The sequence below is a fragment of the Halichoerus grypus genome, chromosome 5 (genome assembly GCF_964656455.1).
Source record: "Halichoerus grypus chromosome 5, mHalGry1.hap1.1, whole genome shotgun sequence".
Lineage (NCBI taxonomy): Eukaryota > Metazoa > Chordata > Mammalia > Carnivora > Phocidae > Halichoerus > Halichoerus grypus.
In genome coordinates, this window is record NC_135716.1 from 160,763,774 (window position 1) to 160,784,424 (window position 20,651).

The window sequence follows — 20,651 nt, forward strand, 5'->3', positions numbered from 1 at the left end:
AGTACAATTTTGCATCAATCTGCAAAGCAGATTGGTGGTTATCAGGAGCTAGAGAAGACTGACTGCAAAAGGTCACAAGGGAGCTTTTGGGACAGTGGAAGTGCTATGGTTGTGGTGGTAATTACATACTGAATATATTTGGTGAAGCTCATCAAATTTTACACTTAAAATTTATGAATTTTTGCATGTAATTATAACTCAATAGAGATAATTTTTTTAAAATAAGGCTATTATTCTTTTAGTTTTTAGTACGGGAAAGTCCTGTCAATATGAAAAACAGTCCACATGAATTTCACTATTATACTATATTATATAAAATAAACCTCATTATAATATACCAAAAAAGCTAAATTTAGAGACTTAAAAAAAAAAGTGTACATGGGCGCCTGGGTGGCTCAGTTGGTTAAGCGACTGCCTTCGGCTCAGGTCATGATCCTGGAGTCCCTGGATCGAGTCCTGCATCGGGCTCCCTGCTCGGCGGGGAGTCTGCTTCTCTCTCTGACCCTCCCCCCTCTCATGTACTCACTCTCTCTCATTCTCTCTCTCAAATAAATAAATAAAATCTTTAAAAAAAAAAAAAAAAAAAAGTGTACAACGAGGATTATAAAAAGCTTTTTAAAGTAAAACAACAAAACACCCTCAATTATAAAAACAAAAGAAAAAGACCATGCTAAAAGAAACAAAGTAAAAGGTAATGGTCTTTTTTTTCAACAATAGCTGTCTGCCATATATTGTTTATTATTTTGAGTTCATCAAATATAGTACAAATACATTTACAAAATTTTATAAATTCATAAAGACGGCATGATTATGTGGGACATACACAGGTGTTGTGTCATATACTATTCTGGAGTGGCAGGAACGCTACCCTTTCTTGTATCTGAATGGCTGAACCTGGGCCATGAGTCAGTACATGCTCCTAGCTATCAGTCCCCAGTAAGTCCTGGATGACTTACTATAACACAAGTGAGTAACAAACTATCCACCAGTAAACTGTAAATTTTTGTGGTTACCCTTCTATCAGCTGGAAAAGGCTTATTTAACTATGATCCAGATGATGACAATCACAACAAACATTGAACAGCTACATAATAATAACCACATACTAAGCATCTGCCATGTGCTATGCTGGAAGACTTATCTCAGTACCTCTATTACCAAAACATCGAGGTTTACATATTCCTTTAAAATATTCAAAAGATATGGTTCTTGATTATAAGAAACAGAAATAAAGGCACAAAAGTACAAGGCTGTGGGCGCCTGGGTGGCTCAGTCGTTAAGCGTCTGCCTTCGGCTCAGGTCACGATCCCAGGGTCCTGGGATCGAGTCCCACATCGGGCTCCGTGCTGGCGGGAAGCCTGCTTCTCCCTCTCCCACTCCCCCTGCTTGTGTTCCTGCTCTTGCTATCTCTGTCAAATAAATAAATAAAATCTTTAAAAAAAAAAAAAAAAGTACAAGGCTGTGTAAAACAATGTATGGAATTCTGTGACCCTGCCCATTACAGAGCTTTGTAAACATCAAGAACTAAGAGACACCGAAGGAAAGAAAATGCTAGAAAAATTAATCTACTGCTTACTCTTCGTCTAGGCTGAGGGAAGCCATCTCTGTGCCGTCGTCTTGTTCGGGAACGTGCCTGGATTCCCTGTCCTTTATTCAGTGGGTCAAAGGATTCTATAATAATCAGCAGAAAGCATAATTTGAGGTAAATAACTCACAGATTTATATAAAGACAGACTGGGGGAGGAAACATCAGGTAATCATCACTATATTAATTATTTTGTTCATGATAAAATAACTTTATTTATATTCTTAAGAAAAAGGATACAGCACTTAAAAACTTCATTAAAAATCAAGGAAACCTCCTACATGGTTACTATGGGAAAGGTTAAACACAACACAAAATTAACTACTTATTATTTAACCTTCAAAGGTGGGCATCATTTGTGCCCTAGATTATCACACTGTATATCTACTTCATAATGTCAATTCAGAGTTATGCCAATCTTCTAAAATCAAGAGTATTTTATGTGGCACAAACCGGATGGAAAATCTGCTTCCAGATCCTGCTCAGTTTCTCCTTTTGAGAGCTGCTTCAAGTCTGAATCAGCCTCTTGCACAGCATTTGACTTTAAGGCATAATGATTCAACTCTTCCTCCCAGCTATGCGGAGTAGATACTGCCTCTGATTCAAGGTCACCACTGTATGTACTTCCTTGGTCTGAAACAGACAGAAAACAAACATACGCTCAAAATAAGATGGACTCTATTTGCGCTGAGAAACCTTCCTGAACCCTGGAATAACAAAACCGAGATGACTGCCGATTTAACTAGGTACACTAAAGAATGAAAACTTCTTCACCAGCCTCATAAAACTGGCTTCATATTCTTGGTATACACTTTAAAGCATCATTTCAATTAATCCTTAAAACCAGTATCTGAGGTACCTTTTATTATTCTCATTACATATTAACATACATAAACACCTGATGCCCCCAACAAATAGCTAAAATTACAAATATTAAATCCAAGGATACTAATACTTTGTGGGTTTGTATTAATAACTGAGGATAGTATTTCCTTCTTTTTTTTTTTTTTTTTTAAAGATTTTATATATTGGGGCGCCTGGGTGGCTCAGTCGTTAAGCATCTGCCTTCAGCTCAGGTCATGATCCCAGGGTCCTGGGATCGAGCCCCGCATCGGGCTCCCTGCTCCTCGGGAGGCCTGCATCTCCCTCTCCCACTCCCCCTGCTTATGTTCCCTCTCTCGCTATGTCTCTCTCTGTGAAATAAATAAATAAAATTTAAAAAAAAAAAAGGTTTTATGTATTTATGAGAGAGAGAGAGAACCCGAGCAGGGGGAGGGATAGGGGAAGCGAATGGAAAAGCGGACTCCCTGCTCAGCAGGAAACCTGACACCAGCGCCATCCCATCCTCGGCACCCCAAGGATACTATTTCTAAGATCTGAAATATATGTCGAATTACAAACCTTTTTCAAAAATCTTGGTGTCTAGAAAGAGTTCCTGTTCAGAAGTTTGGGATCCTAAAGAAAAAAAAAAGTATATATTTAATAACTTACATGTATACAGAAAGCAAACTGCATCTCAAATAAAATGACTGCATATATAAATGAATCATACTAGGGAATGCTAAGAAAATAGCCTTCATATGCAGAAAGAATGATTCATTAATAAAACTAGGTATTAGTGGTAATGAAATTAAACAAATGATGACTGTAACAGTAGTTAAACTTCCAGGTAGCAGTATGAGAGAAGTCAGGTCAAGAGAGACATTTATTTTACACTCCTGTGCTTTCTGCCATTTTTTTTTACCATGAAACACATACACACACACACACGAACAATTTATTTACAAATTGACAAATATGATTACAATTATCTATCTTGCAGGTTAGGTTTGAAAATTTTTTCAGTCTGACTCAATTTTTAGGTTAAGGCAAAATTACAATATTTGTACAGAGGAAGCACCTGAAAAATGTTAACAATGTGAATGGAGATGCCAACTTAAAATGAGGTTTATTATCAGGAATTGCTTAAACTTCTAAACTAAGTATCAGAAATTAGAAGATCAAGCACAGGGGGAAATATTCTAAGACATTAAATTCCACATACAAATGGGTCAGAATTATGAGATTATATACTAGAGAGCAAAATGAGACCAGAAACAGTGGGATAATAACCTTTTTATGCATCTCTCAGGATATATATGATTTTAAAACTTAATGGCAACACAAGAGGAAAGCAGACATTTTTTCCAAATGCTACAGTGTTCTGAAAATCATCTAGCATTTACTATGCAAAATCTAAACCCAGCAGCTAGCTTTGTAAAAACCATCACTGAAAAAAAGAAAACATTTGTCAGGAAAAAATAATTTCCTGGCTCCTCAGTGATATAGGAAAAGGCCTTCATGTATTTCAACTATCCAAACACCATTTTCTCTATCTCTTCTTATACCCCCATATCAAGGAGGTACTAAACTAATTAAGGCTAGAAACCTTTCTGGATATGTACCTGCAACTTCTGGTTACTGTCATTTGCTTTGGAGTCAGGCAGACTGAATTCAACTTCTGGTTCCATCACTTCCTGATTGCATAACCAGGGCAAGTATGATATCCTATTTTCCAAAATGAGTTTAAAATAAACAGTATCCACCCCACAGGGTTGTTGTAAAGGTTAAATGAGGTGATGCACACAGTGCATTTAGGACATGTCTAGGGTATGGTAAGCACGTAACTACTGTTCTTATCGATATTCTACCCTCATAGCACAGGATTTATCTATAGGTTATCTTGAGCCAAACAGTTTTCCATCCTAAGGCTCTATTTGCCTTCTATCAACATGCTGATTATTATACAACAGAATTCTTAAATAGGGATCATGCCTTGAATATAGGAATAAAGCCAAAACATAATCATGAAAATGGATTTACAGATTATTTTTCTGGAATGATTAAGAAATAAAAATAGAATATTAATACTTAGTTTTAAAAAAAGGACAGGACTGGCAAAGTCATTTGGGAACCACGGCAACAGGCCCCTCCCCCAGAAGATCAGCAAGAACAGCCAGCCAAGACCAAGTTTACCCATCAATGAGAACGGCAGAACTCCAGTGCTAGGGGAATAATGCACATAGAATCCATGGCTTTTTTACCATGATTCTTTAGTCTTTCAAAGTTAATTTTTTTTTAACTTTCTTTTCCCTTTTTCAACCAACATCTTATCAATCCCTTTTTTAAAAAACATTTTTATTTTTCATTTTTAGAGTCATATTCTATTCCTTCATAGTAGTTACCCGTATTTTTGGCATATATATATAAGTTGTTCTATTTAAAATTTTGACATATTTTCGTCTAACAGATCAAAATATACCCTAAATCTCTAGTGTATGGTTTTTTTCTACTCTCCTACCTGATCACATTCTCTCCCTTTTTTTTTCCTTTTTTTTTAAATCCTCTTCTTTCCTTTTTCAAACAACTTATCAATTCCTTTTATAAAATTTTTTATAATTTTCATCTTTACAGTCATATTTCATCCCTTCATCATATCAACCCTTATTTTTGTATATATATGTTTTTCTTTCTTTAAAATTTTGGGAGGCATTTTCTTCTAACAGACCAAAATACACCCAAAATCTAGTGTGTGGCACTGATCTATGTACCAGCCTGATCATATTTGATCATATTCTGGTTTTTTTGTCTTGTTCTGTTTTTGTTTGTTTTTATCTTTATCTTTTTTTTTTTTTTCTTTTTTCTCTCTTTCCCTTTCTTTTCCCCCTGCTTCAGGTCTTTTCTGATTTGTTTAGAGTATATTTTCTGGGGACGTTGTTACCCTGTTAGCATTTTGTTCTCTTATTAATCTATTCTCCTCTGGACAAAATGACAAGACAGAAAAAAATCACCTCAACAAAAAGAACAAGAGGTAGTACCAACTACCAGGGACCTACTCAATATGCACATTAGTACGATGTCGGATCTAGAGTTCAGAATCATCACTTTAAAGATACTAGCTGGGCTTGAAAAAAGCATGGAAGTTATCAGAGAAACCCTTTCTGGAGAAATAAAAGAACTAAAATCTAACCAAGTCGAAATCAAAAAGGCTATTAATGAGGTGCAATCAAATATGGGGGCGCTAACTGCTAGGATAAATGAGGCAGGAGAGAGAATCAGTGATATAGAAGACCAAATGATGGAAAATAAAGAAGCTGAGAAAAAGAGAGATAAACAACTACTGGATCACGAGGGCAGAATTCGAGAGATAAGCGATACCATAAGACGAAACAACATTAGAATAATTGGGATCCCAGAAGAAGAAGAAAGAGAGAGAGGGGCAGAAGGTATATTGGAGCAAATTATACCAGAGAACTTCCCTAATTTGGGGAAGGAAACAGGCATCAAAATCCAGGAAGCACAGAGAACCCCTCTCAAAATCAATAAAAATAGGTCAACACCCCGACATCTAATAGTAAAACTTACGAGTCTGAGAGAAAAAGAGAAAATCCTGAAAGCAGCTCGGGAGAAGAGATATGTAACCTACAATGGTAGAAACATTAGACTGGCAACAGACCTATCCACAGAGACCTGACAGGCCAGAAAGGACTGGCAGGATATATTCAGAGCACTAAATGAGAAAAATATGCAGCCAAGAATACTATATCCAGCTAGGCTGTCACTGAAAATAGAAGGAGAGATAAAAAGCTTCCAGGACAAACAAAAACTAAAGGAATTTGCAAACACGAAACCAGCCCTACAAGAAATATTGAAAGGGGTCCTCTAAGCAAAGAGAGAGCCTAAAAGCAACATAGACCAGAAAGGAACACAGACAATATACAGTAACAGTCACCTTACAGGCAATACAATGGCACTAAATTCCTATCTTTCAATAGTTACCCTGAATGTAAATGGGCTAAATGCCCCAATCAAAAGACACAGGCTATCAGATTGGATTGAAAAAAAAAACACCCATCGATACGCTGTCTGCAAGAGACTCATTTTAGACCCAAAGACACTCCCAGATTGAAAGTGAGGGGGTGGAAAACCATTTACCATGCTAATGGACACCAAAAGAAAGCTGGGGTGGCAATCCTTATATCAGACAAATTAGATTTTAAACCAAAGACTGTAATAAGAGATGAGGAAGGACACTATATCCTACTTAAAGGGTCTATCCAACAAGAAGATCTAACAATTGTAAATATCTATGCCCCTAACATGGGAGCAGCCAATTATATAAGGCAATTAATAACAAAAGCAAAGAAACACATCGACAACAATACAATAATAGTGGGGGACTTTAACACCCCCCTCACTGAAATGGACAGATCATCTAATAAGCAAAAGATCAACAAGGAAATAAAGACTTTAAATGATACACTGGACCAAATGGACTTCACAGACATATTCAGAACATTCCATCCCAAAGCAACGGAATACACATTCTTCTCTAGTGCCCATGGAACATTCTCCAGAAACGATCACATCCTAGGTCATAAATCAGGTCTCAACCGGTACCAAAAGATTGGGATCATTCCCTGCCTATTTTCAGACCACAATGCTTTGAAACTAGAACTCAATCACAAGAGGAAAGTCAGAAAGAACTCAAATACCTGGAGGCTAAAGAGCATCCTACTAAAGAATGAATGGGTCAACCAGGAAATTAAAGAAGAATTTTAAAAATTCATGGAAACCCATGAAAATGAAAACACAACTATTCAAAATCTTTGGGATGCAGCAAATGCAGTCCTAAGAGGAAAGTATATAGCAATACAAGCCGTTCTCAAGAAACAAGAAAGGTCTCAAATACACAACCTAACCCTACACCTAAAGGAGCTGGAGAAAGAACAGCAAATAAAGCCTAAACCCAGCAGGAGAAGAGAAATAATAAAGATCAGGGCAGAAATCAATGAAATAAAAACTAAAAGAACAGTAAAACCGATCAACGAAACTAGGAGCTGGTTCTTTGAAAGAATTAACAAGATTGATAAACCCCTGGCCAGACTTATTGAAAAGAAAAGAGAAATGACCCAAATCAACAAAATCATGAATGAAAGAGGAGAGATCACAACCAATAACAAAGAAATACAAACAATTATAAGAACATATTATGAGCAACTCTATGCCAGCAAATTAGATAACCTGGAAGAAATGGATGCATTCCTAGAGATGTATCAACTACCAAAACTGAACCAGAAAGAAATGGAAAACCTGAACAGACCTATAACCACTAAGGAAATTGAAGCAGTCATCAAAAATCTCCCAACAAACAAAAGCCCAGGGCCAGATGGCTTCCCAGGGGAATTCTACCAAACATTTCAAGAAGAATTAATACCCATTCTTCTGAAACTGTTCCAAAAAACAGAAATGGAAGGAAAACTTCCAAACTCATTTTATGAGGCCACCATTACCTTGATCCCAAAACCAGACAAAGACCCCATCAAAAAGGAGAATTACAGACCAATATCCCTGATGAACACGGATGCAAAAATTTTCACCAAAATACTAGCCAATAGGATCCAACAGTACATTAAAAGGATTATTCACCACGACGAAGTGGGATTTATCCCTGGGCTGCAAGGATGGTTCAACATCCACAAATCAATCAACGTGATACAATACATTAACAAAAGAAAGAACAAGAATCATATGATCCTCTCAATAGATGCAGAAAAAGCATTTGACAAAGTACAGCATCCTTTCTTGATCAAAACTCTTCAGAGTATAGGGATAGAGGGTCCATACCTCAATATCATAAAAGCCATCTATGAAAAACCTACAGCGAATATCATTCTCAATGGGGAAAAACTGAGAGCTTTCCCCCTAAGGTCAGGAACACGGCAGCAATGTCCACTATCACCACTGCTATTCAACACAGTAGTAGAAGTCCTAGCCTCAGCAATCAGACAACAAAAAGAAATAAAAGGCATCCAAATCAGCAAAGGAGAAGTCAAACTCTCACTCTTTGCAGATGATATGATACTTTATGTGGAAAACCCAAAAGACTCCACCCCCAAAACTGCTAGAACTCATACAGGAATTCAGTAAAGTGGCAGGATATAAAATCAATGCACAGAAATCAGTGGCATTCCTATATACCAACAACAAGACAGAAGAAAGAGAAATTAAGGAGTCGATCCCATTTACAACTGCACCCAAAACCATAAGATACCTAGGAATAAATCTAACCAAAGAGGCAAAGGATCTGTACTCAGAAAACTATAAAATACTCATGAAAGAAATTGAGGAAGACACAAAGAAATGGAAAAACATTCCATGCTCATGGATTGGAAGAACAAATACTGTGAAGATATCAATGCTACCTAGAGCAATCTACACATTCAATGCAATCCCCATCAAAATACCATCCACTTTTTTCAAAGAAATGGAACAAATAATCCTAAAATTTGTATGGAACCAGAAAAGACTGCGAATAGCCAGAGGAAGGTTGAAAAACAAAAGCAAAGCTGGCGGCATCACAATTCCGGACTTCAAGCTCTATTACAAAGCTGTCATCATCAAGACAGTATGGTACTGGCACAAAAACAGACACATAGATCAATGGAACAGAATAGAGAGCCCAGAAATGGACCCTCAACTCTATGGTCAACTAATCTTTGACAAAGCAGGAAAGAATATCCAATGGAAAAAAGACAGTCTCTTCAACAAATGGTGTTGGGAAAATTGGACAGCCACATGCAGAAGAATGAAACTGGACCATTTCCTTACACCACACACAAAAATTGACTCAAAATGGTTAAAAGACCTAAATGTGAGACAGGAGTCCATCAAAATCCTAAAGGAGAACACAGGCAGCAACCTCTTCGACCTCAGCCGCAGCAACTTCTTCCTAGAAACATCGCCAAAGGCAAGGGAAGCAACGGCAAAAATGAACTATTGGGACTTCATCAAGATAAAAAGCTTCTGCACAGCAAAAGAAACAGTCAACAAAACCAAAAGACAACCAACAGAATGGAAGAAGATATTTGCAAATGACATATCAGATAAAGGGCTAGTATCCAAAATCTATAAAGAACTTATCAAACTCAACACCCAAAGAACAAAGAATCCAATCAAGAAATGGGCAGAAGACACGAACAGACATTTTTCCAAAGAAGACATCCAAATGGCCAACAGACACATGAAAAAGTGCTCAACATCGCTCGGCATCAGGGAAATCCAAATCAAAACCTCAATGAGATACCACCTCACACCAGTCAGAATGGCTAAAATTAACAAGTCAGGAAACGACAGATGTTGGCGGGGATGCGGAGAAAGGGGAACCCTCCTACACTGTTGGTGGGAATGCAAGCTGGTGCAGCCACTCTGGAAAACAGTATGGAGGTTCCTCAAAAAGTTGAAAATAGAGCTACCATACGATCCAGCAATTGCACTACTGGGTATTTACCCCAAAGATACAAATGTAGGGATCCGAAGGGGTACGTGCACCCCGATGTTTATAGCAGCAATGTCCACAATAGCCAAACTGTGGAAAGAGCCAAGATGTCCATCAACAGATGAATGGATAAAGAAGATGTGGTATATATAGGGCGCCTGGGTGGCTCAGTCGTTAAGCGTCTGCCTTCGGCTCAGGTCATGATCCCAGGGTCCTGGGATCGAGTCCCACATCGGGCTCCCTGCTCGGCGGGAAGCCTGCTTCTCCCTCTCCCACTCCCCCTGCTTGTGTTCCTGCTCTCGCTGTCTCTCTCTCTCTGTCAAATAAATAAATAAAATCTTTAAAAAAAAAAAAAAAAAAAAAAGAAGATGTGGTATATATATACAATGGAATATTATGCAGCCATCAAAAGGAATGAGATCTTGCCATTTGCAACGACGTGGATGGAACTGGAGGGTATTATGCTGAGCGAAATAAGTCAAACAGAGAAAGACATGTATCATATGACCTCACTGATAAGAGGAATTCTTAATCTCAGGAAACAAACTGAGGGTTGCTGGAGTGGGAGGGATGGGGTGACTGGGTGATAGACACTGGGGAGGGTATGTGCTCTGGTAAGCGCTGTGAATTGTGCAAGACTGTTGCATCTCAGATCTCTACCTCTGAAACAAATAATGCAATATATGTTAAGAAAAAAAAAAAAGAAGAAGACAGCGGAGGGGAAGAATGAAGAGGGGGAAATCAGACGGGGAGACGAACCATGAGACACGATGGACTCTGAAAAACAAACTGAGAGTTCTAGAGGGGAGGGGGGTGGGAGGATGGGTTAGCCTGGTGATGGGTATTAAAGAGGGCACATTCTACATGGAACACTGGGTGTTATGCACAAACAATGATTCATGGAACACCACATCTAAAACTAATGATGTAATGTATGGTGATTAACATAATAAAAAAATTTTTTAAAAAAGGATAGGACTTTCAGAGGTATCAAATTTAACAAATCCATACACTTGATATTTAAACACAAATAAAGCTTTTAGAAACACCTGATTATCCAATACTTAATATTACCCGAGTTACCCAAATATTTTTAAGTGTATTTTTTTCTTTCTTTACTTTAAAACTATACCAACCTCCCTGGGATAGAGTCTTCTCCTTCTCTTCATCTTCTGCAATCATTTCTGCCATCTCAAGGAGATCAGCTTCAAATGGATGTGAAGGAAGCTTCTCCTTAATGTCTTCAATACTCTCGGTGACTTTATCTTCATTATCCATTGAGGATGGAATAAGCATAGGGACAGGCATCTGAAAGACCAAGGACAGTTTCTGGGGAATATGTCTGTCATCAAAACTATTATATGTGAGATGATTTAAGTACTAAAATAATGAACAAATTCAGGTATTTCTATTACTAATTATTAAAACAGTCTTGCTAGTCTGTTTTTATAAAACCACAGCCATCTGAATCAAAATTCAGTTAAGTGCTTTTTCTAAACAATCAACAAAATGTGACTGTCTAAAAGAATAATTATCTAACATATTTTTGTTTCTGATTATATTCTTAACATTTTCAGTTTCACATAACTATTTTCCTTAAGAATTCACCAAGGAAAAATATATTTCCAATAAAAAAATGAATACATTTCTAAGAAAAAGAATAATGTAAATCACAGTTTTTACTTTCTCACCCTTGCTAGAATCTACAATTTTAGCACGTACACACAGTTTCTGATCTTTTCCTATTTGAGTGGTTTACTGTATATGAAACATTATAAACAGGCTACATCACAGCATTCTCTGAGAAGGCAGGGTAAAAGAGAAGCAGTCCTTCATATACTCCATATTAAAAAATACAGTAATATGATAATAACCAACCATAGTCAGGAATATTTTACCAACAAGTGAAGAGTTTTTCTTTATGGCACTCTAACATTTTAGTTGAGGAAAACATTCACTAAATCAGCCTTAATCTCTAAAATGATTACTCACTGGAACTGGTATTCCAAATGGGACTGGTGCATACTGAGTATAAAGATGAAGAGGTATGGGCACAAACACTGGTACGGGAACTGGCACAACAATGATCTGGGGCTGACTTGGAGTGTCTTCTAATGAGGGAACAAAAAATCGCAAAAAACAAAGAGGGTTAGAAACATTTTAATAACAAAATTTTTTTTAAAGCAACAGAGATTTATAGTTCAAAAGAATTATAATTAAAAAAAAATTTTTTAAACACAAAGACTTGGGTCGCCTGGGTGGGTCAGTTGGTTAGGCGTCTGCCTTTGGCTCAAGTCATGATCCCAGGGTCCTGGAATCAAGTCCCACATCAGGCTCCCTGTTCAGCGGGGAGTCTGCTTCTCCCTCTCCCTCTCCCCCCAGCTTGTGCTCTCTCTCAAATAAATACAATCTTAAAAAAATAAAAATAAAAAATAAACCACACAGACTTATAGTTCAAAAGAAGTGTAATCTTTGACACTCTGAGTCCACAGAAGGAGAAATAACTGAAGTAGTAGTAAAGAAAGATTTGAAGATAGCAGTGATAAAAAGTGAGCAACACAACAATGATCAATGATACGAGGATACAGTGAATGAAGGATATAATTTGGATTAACAAATAGAAAGAATTGGAACAGTAATCTTAGAAGAGGGCTATAGAAAACTGGTAACATGAGTAAGAAAAGAATGTTAAGGAGGAGATTAAATAGGTAGAAGGGCCATTTTCATGAGGCTATAATGAACTTTTAAAAATCATTTCTAGTAGATAGTGTGGAGCTACTACAGATTGGTTAGCACAAAGTAATATGATGAAAATATCATTTAAAAAGCTTAATTTGGGGGTGCCTGGGTGGCTCAAGTCAGTTGAGCATCCAACTCTTGGTTTTTGCCAGGTCATGATCTCAGGGTCATGAGATGGAGCCTCGTGTCAGGCTCCATGGTAGCATGGAATTTGCTTGAGGATTCTCTCTCTCCCTCTCCCTCCCACTCTGCCCTCCCCTCACTTGGGCACACGCACGCACACACTCTCTCTCAATAAATAAATAAAATCTTTTAAAAAAAAGTTTAATTTAATTTGGAGGCCCTCTTAGCGTGGAATAAAAAGTATATCAAGTGTAAAAGTAGGTGGCAACTGCAATGTGTAGAGCTAAGATGATGAATACAGGGACCAGGGTGGTTATGATACCTACAAAAAAGAATGAATATATACAAGCAGATGTTCTAAGGTACTAAAAGATGAAACGGAACTTAGAAACCTAAATATGAGTAGGGAAAAAGTGAGAAGGATGGAGAATTTATTCAATTATTTAATAGGTATCCTACAGAGTCCTTTCTATGTGCCAGAAAAATACCCTAGAAGATTATAAAACCATTAACGTAAGAGAAAAGTGATGCTAGTGACAAGAAGTGAAAAGCTGGCAAGTTGAGGAGGGTCAGAGGCGGGATCAATTTTACCATGGTCCAGTGGACATTAAAAAAAAAAAAAAAAATTACCTGCAGATAGGGGGCTGGGCAAAGTGGGTGAAGGGGAGAAGGAGAAACATGCCTCCAGTTATGGAATGAGTAAGTCATAGGAACAAAGAGCAGAGCATAAGTAATACAGTCAGTGATACTCTAAGAGCAATGTGATGGGACGGATGGTAGCTACACTTGTGGGGAACATAGCATAATGTATAAACTTGTCAAACCACTAAGTTGTACACCCGAAACTAATGTAACACTGTGTGTCAACTATACTCAAAAACAAAGAAACCCAAATCACCTGATTAGAGATATCTGATAACAAAGCTACATAATACTAAATCAGCCATTATTAATACAATACAAATATAGGCCAAAGTCATCTACAGCATTACTAGTCAATGTGGTCCATGGGACCTTTAAGAAACGCAAAACCTCAGACCCCACTAAATTACAATGTACTTAATAAAATTCCGAAGTACTTCATATGCATATTAATGTTTGGGAAGCACTGACCTACAGGATAACCTTCCAGATCTAGGATAACCTTCCAGATCCAGGAATCTAGGATTACTTCCTGGTTTAAGGATTCTGAGACTTTCCGGGTGCCTGGATGGCTCAGGCGGCTAAGTGTCTGAATCTCAGGTCATGATCTCAGGGTCGTGAGATCAAGCCCCGTGTCTGACTCAGCGTGGAGCCTGATTAAGATTCTATCTTTCTGGGGCACATGGGTGGCTCAGTTGTTAAGCATCTGCCTTTGGCTCAGGTCATGATCCCAGGGTCCTGGCATCGAGCCCCACATCGGGCTCCCTGCTCGGTGGGAAGCCTGCTTCTCCCTCTCCCACTCCCCCTGCTTGTGTTCCCTCTCTCGCTGTGTCTCTCTCTGTCAAATAAATAAATAAAATCTTAAAAAAAAAGAAAAAAAAAAGAGTCTATCTTTCTCCCTCTCTTTCTGTCCCTCCCCTGGGAGACTATGACATTTGATCCACAACCTGCTCCATTCGCCCTCAGCCAGCTTGACAGAAGCTCCCCTCTGGGTAGGTGTAGCCAGGAAGAATGGGCTCCTCTTTCTTCAGCTTCCAAGCAAGGGTTACCATACCTCACCAGGGGGATTGGCCACCATCATTTCTCATCCCCTCCAACTCTAAGGTGAAGAGGATAATTTCCTGGTGAGTATAGCTGACAGGCTGGGGTCTCCCTTTCTTCACCCAGTTGCCACCTATAGAGTAGAGGCCCTACTGCAGGAATGGTAGGCCAAGAATACTGGGTCCCAATCACCATCAGCCCTGATGACTTTGCAGGGCAGAGATTCCATGCCAGGAGAGGCAAACTGAGAAAAACAGAGGATAGCACCACGCTCAGAATCCAGAAATGTAGCTCAGAAATTTTGCCTGGGGGGAGAGGCCATTCTTAAGAAAAGAAAGCCCTCTTGCACAAAAATCTGACTATTTGAAACAGAGGGTGAAAAAGTTCAAACCTAAGGATGCTCTACAAAACAACAGTTCCTCAGGGTGCCTAGGTGGCTCAGTTGGTTAAGTGGCTGTCTTCAGCTCACGTCGTGATCCCAGGGTCCTGGGATGGAGCCCCGCTTCAGACTTCCTATTCAGCGGGGAGTCTGCTTCCCCTTCTCCCTCTGCCCCTCCCCCCTCTCATTTTCTCTCTCTCTCTCTCAAATAAATAAATAAAATCTTAAACAACAACAATAATTCTTCTTAATTTAGACCCTGTCTACATAATTCCAAAGTCTAGGCTTATTCCATAAAATTACACTGTCATTAATAACAAAAGAAAATGAAGTATTCACAGTATGGTATTATAAATTAAAACCCTCTCTTTGCCATAATTTCTTAATTCTCAGAGGGTGAAAATACCTAACTCACAGGAAGTTGTGAGAACAAAAGTGGGCAATGTATATAAACAACCAAACACATAACCCAGGAAATAGCAAGCACTCAATTAATGTAAACAGCTCTCACATTCCTTTCCAAAAAAAATTAAAGGAAGAAAGTGCAAGGAACATACCTGTCTGGCATTCTTTGTTTTGGGTATGTGGTTTGCAAGAGGTGGCTTTAGTCTGTGTGATGGGTTTGCACAATAAGGCTTTATTCTTCAAAAGTCTTGGGGGCTGGGAAGGTGGCAGTTTCAGGGCATCTGTTTGTGTACTTGCCTAGTTAAAAAAAAATCAGAAACCGAAGAGGTTTTCAAAAGCTTATCATTAATTATAAGAAATCTTATAATTTCAAAAGAAATACTATATTGGAATTACATGGAAGACAGAGAACTTACGAAATATGTAAGAAATACAATATTCCTAAAATAGCAATAGTAATAAAATAGTCTGATAACTATATACTGACTCTGAATGTATCTAATTAACAGTTATATTTAACAAGAAAAATGCTATTTCTATTCTAAGATACTGCTGGCCAGTAACAATGTTGGCTATGTTTAAAATGAGAACTGTTATTTTCTGAGTTGAGTCTTAGAAGATTTTGTTTCAAGATAACTAGAAATAACAGAATCACTTCTGATCACTTAAGTAACTTGGAAAAAAAAAAGGTATGAAAGTTATCCTAGAGACCAGAAAACACTTTAGAAATGCCACTGTTCTAAGTTTTTCTCGTATTTATTTTTTTCTTCTTTTGAGACAAAACAAAAAAATACTGAGTGAAGAAACAAGAATGCTTATTTAAGGATAATCTGCACTGGGTGGAAAACAAAGTACATTTTATAAATATTTCATTTACAATCTGACTATATTACAAAACACCCCAAATACCTTTTATGCCTGAATTCTATAAAATTTAATTCTCTAAAGCTAAACTAAAAAAAAAAAAAACTAAACTAAACCAAACAAACAAAAACTGCCTTCAGTAACTACACAGAGAGCAACCATTCAAAGAAATCAAAGTACATAAAAGACCTAATTAAATAACCAGAATAACCAGAATCTTGTTCCCAAAGATTAAATGAGCTTATAAAATTTATTTTATATAACAAAGAATAAGCAGGAAAAATTAACAGACATATTCATATGTATAAAATTGGAAAATAAATACAGTGGCAATACCAGTTAAAAGAATAAAACTTACATCGCCAATGATTTTTGCTGTTACTGTTGGAACTGCACCTGATATAAATTAAAATAAATATTTAGGATCTTACACAATTATTTAAACAGTAGCATTTAAAGCTGATGGTGGAACGACAGACAGAAAATCTCATAATAAAAACATGAATTATCTTAATTTACAGGAAAACTACATGTAAAGTGTCACATGAAAACAAGAGACCGGGAAGTGATAAAAACATTGTTTAATGCCCAGCAGCCCACAAGGAGCCACCCCTCATAATAAAAGTGTGTCAAACATATGAAAATGATCACTGATTGAAAAAAAAGATACAGACTGACTGTATTCAACGTCAAAAGGCTAGATAAATGCTTTAAACTCAGACATACCTTGTAAGACACTGTTAGAATTCACTGTGGGCTGAGCAGCAGGAGCACTGGCTAATGATACCACATTAGCTATAACTGGAGTTGAATCCTTTCTTAGAGACGGGGGCCCTGCTGAAGCAGCTGGCACCATGGAAATACTTGCTAATAAACAAAAATAAAAAAACCTTTTAATTTATATGCACATACAAAGAAACCAACATCTCAAGGAGGTTGAACAATGCTTTTAGTAAGGTTAAATTCTGTTAGAGCAAAGAATCACTTTAGGATTAACTGGGCTTTTTTTTTATTCTTTTAATTAGTGAAACATAAAAGTATTCCATGTACTTTCTCTTGTATAACTATGCATGTGGTATATTTAAAAGGCCATGTGATTTCGATTCTATGTCCTTTGTTTTACTCTCAAATCCTTTTTTAAGGAAATCAAGGTGTATATACCCAATTACAAACATTAACTGCCATTCTTTCCCATAGTTCTTACAGAGTTTAAATCAATACGCTCAGAGAAAACATAATAAACTCATTCTGATGTTAAACAAAAAAGGGATTTAAATGTTAATGCCATTTGAACAGAATGAAATTTGCGAATTTGCATTTCATGAAATTATTAACAAGTGTTTAAAGTTCCCCAATCTGTAGAACAGTAGCTGGTCCTTGGCACTGATAAGACTGTAAAGTTTAATTTTACCTGCATTGTTTTGTGAAGGTGGGTCACACATACTCTGCTGATTACAGAACATCAAGATACAAAGCAGGTTACAGAAATGTTTAATTTCTCCTCGCCATTTCAAGGACTCGCTGAGTTTACCCTGTCGCTTACAACCATCACATTTGGCCATCTAAAAATGAAATAAGATGGTAAAGGAGTAAAAAACAAATTATCTGTGGCCTGAGAGAATGAAAGCAGTACACAAATGACAAGTGAGGAAATTAACTTAGAATCTAGAACACAACAATGAAGGTTAACCACCCTAAAATGGTAAATATCATTTTTTATCATTTATACTAAACATTAAAAGTCACATTATAGATGTCAATAAAGAGTAATTTATTTTTTTATTTATTTATTTTTTTTAAAGATTTTATTTATTTATTCATGAGAGACAGAGAGAGAGGCAGAGGGAGAAGCAGGCTCCCAAGGAGCAGGGAGCCCGACGCGGGACTCGATCCCAGGACGCTGGGATCATGACCTGAGCCGAAGGCAGACGCTTAACCATCTGAGCCACCCAGGCGCCCCAATAAAGAGTAATTTAAAAACATAGTGAAATGAAAATAAGACCTATAATCTTCAAAAACTTCTGAAGACAAATTCATTTTAGTTAAATAATAAATTAATAAAATGCTAATTTTAAATACTTTGATGTCTTAAGACTGAAAGATCTTCTATACGGAAATTAAAAACAAAAAGAAGGGGCTCCTGCGTGGCTCAGTTGGTTAAGCATCTGCCTTTGGCTCAGGTCATGATCCCAAGATCCTGGGATCGAGCCCCACGTCGGGCTCCCTGCTCAGTGGAGAGCCTACTTCTCCCTCTGCCTCCCACTCTCCTACTTGCGCTATCAAATAAATAAAATCTTAAAAAAAAAACAAAAAGAACATAACTTCAGTGACATTAAAGTCTTCTTAAATCTTTTATTAATACTGCAAGAGGACATAATACTTTTTTTTTTTTACATAATACATTTAATACTTAAAAGTTTTAAATCACTAAACTGCCCTTCATACTACATTGAAGAATAAAACGGAGTAATATATGCCCTAACTTGAAAAACCCCAGGAATGTGGATTATATTTACCTGATAGAACAGAACTGTGTATTTGGACATGCATTCTTCACAACAGAACTCTTCTACTTTCCCCCCCAAATTATTCTGTACCAATTTGGGAGATGTCTGTAAACAATAACTGCACATTTTACAGTGATTTCCCCAGCGTTTTGCCAAGTCATGTTTATAAAGCAATTTGCAACCTAAAAACAGGAAAGATAAAATTAACATGAGAAAAAATATTAAGTATCTACATCTTTAAACTTAAATGCCCTGTGACAATGTTTTCACACTTGGATCCTTAGCAATTAGTAGATCAAGAGATCAATTTAAAGGATCTATTCTATCATTTTCTTTTTTTAAATAAAATAAGACAGGACAGAAAATATTACAATGCATCACATATAATAAAAGCCAGCTTTGTTTCATAAAACTTTTATTTTACTTGGGAGGGTGATAACATACTGGGTCACAATGATCTTTTGTGTTGTGGTCAAAAGGTTTGAAAGCCACTAATCTAGGAGGCCAATTGTGTACAGCTTTAGAATAAAACAAAACATATTAAACATACAAAATAGTCATCTAAATAAAGAAGACAATCTACCTCACATTGATTTGCCTATTCAGAAACATGTCTGTTTAAAACAACAGAACTATAATCTTAGGATGCTACCAAAATTTAAGAAGTTTTCTTTAGAAATAAGATGCAATAGGGGCGCCAGGGTGGCTCAGTCGGTTAAGTGTCCGACTTCTGGTTTCGGCTCCAGCCGTGATCTCAGGGTCCTGGTATGGAGCCCCACGGCAGGCTTCACGCTCAGCAGGGAGTCTGCTTAAGGTTCTCTCCCTCTTCCTTTCCCTCTGCCCCTCCCCCACCTAATAAATAAATATATTTTTAAAAAAGGTGCAATAACTACAACATCCCTATCAATCTAAGAACATGGTATGTTTTTCATATCACCACCATCTTCTGTAATACAGTTCAATGATCTTTTCCTTCATTTTGACATCTATATGATATGAAGGACTGACTCAGAAAAGAAAAAAGCAAACCAAGTGTAAACAAAAGACTTTGTTGTTATACACGAAGGATAAACTACATAAACTTAAATAGTAACAGCTTAAATCATCAGTTACTTTTAAAAGGACCAACATGCTCAGTAGGTAAAATGATCTTGCCTTTACCTTCACTACAGAATGACTTGTCAGCACCTGAGAATCGCACAGTCTCCTTTACAATTTTCTCAATTTTACAATATTCACACATTGCCATTACATTATTTATTTTCTTATATTCATCAGAACAATTCTTGCCACAGAACTGAAACATTTTACCCTGTAAAGAAATAATCATCAAGTACTAATTAAACATTTGGTTTATCTTTTAGAAATCCTTATTCCCTCCTACTTTCAAAACAAGTAGTGTAATTTTGAGACATGAAAAGCCAGAAATGATTTTATAGATAGACCATTTTATACCCAAACCCTTTACCATGATCCTATACTTTACCTTATAGTCAAGAAGTTCTGGTTTTGTGGCAAAAAGGCGGTTACAGTGCTGACACTTGAGTTTCACAACACTTCGTGCGAACCCAACGTGCTGGGATTGGGCAGCAAGTCGCTGGAGACCAGCTGCAGCAGAGCTACTGATGGAAGTGGGAGAAACAGCAGAGGTGTTCCCCCCTCCTGCTGATACTGTTGAACTTGTGGGGATGCTTACAATTACTTGGCCCTGAGACAAGGGCACTACTGAAGAATTCATTCCTGTTGGTTTGTTGAACAAATTCTGAAAAATGAAACAAACAAAATGATCGATGTAATCATTTGTTCAAACAAATAAGCACTGAGTACCTAAGTTTGACAAGCATAGTTCGAGGTACGTAAGATACACCTGTGAACAAGCAAAACTCCCTACCTTTGAGCAGCTTATAACTGAATGTGCAGTGTCTCTTATACCCAAAAACTAAAATAATTTAATGATCTCCTTTTTTATTTAATTTTTTTAACTTTTTTTAAAGTAATCTCTGTACAACATGGGGCTCAAACTCACAATCCCAAGATCAAGAGTGGTTC

At 37.2% G+C, this 20,651-nt stretch overlaps 1 protein-coding gene across 6 annotated transcripts in view; it reads right to left on the reverse strand.

Moving 5' to 3' along the window:
• Nucleotides 1-20,651, reverse strand: part of ZMYM4 (zinc finger MYM-type containing 4) — a 133,544-nt gene that overhangs the window by 21,069 nt on the left and 91,824 nt on the right. For all 6 annotated transcript variants that reach the window (XM_078073427.1, XM_078073425.1, XM_078073423.1 and 3 more), the window contains 12 exons: nt 20,089-20,364; nt 19,764-19,914; nt 18,612-18,784; nt 17,507-17,657; nt 16,822-16,962; nt 16,454-16,491; nt 15,384-15,528; nt 11,895-12,013; nt 11,039-11,210; nt 2,987-3,040; nt 2,039-2,218; nt 1,577-1,671 (listed from right to left, as the gene is read on the reverse strand). In XM_078073427.1, the coding sequence (XP_077929553.1) occupies nt 1,577-1,671; nt 2,039-2,218; nt 2,987-3,040; nt 11,039-11,210; nt 11,895-12,013; nt 15,384-15,528; nt 16,454-16,491; nt 16,822-16,962; nt 17,507-17,657; nt 18,612-18,784; nt 19,764-19,914; nt 20,089-20,364 (1,695 nt within the window). The remainder of the gene's footprint in view (nt 1-1,576; nt 1,672-2,038; nt 2,219-2,986; nt 3,041-11,038; nt 11,211-11,894; nt 12,014-15,383; nt 15,529-16,453; nt 16,492-16,821; nt 16,963-17,506; nt 17,658-18,611; nt 18,785-19,763; nt 19,915-20,088; nt 20,365-20,651) is intronic.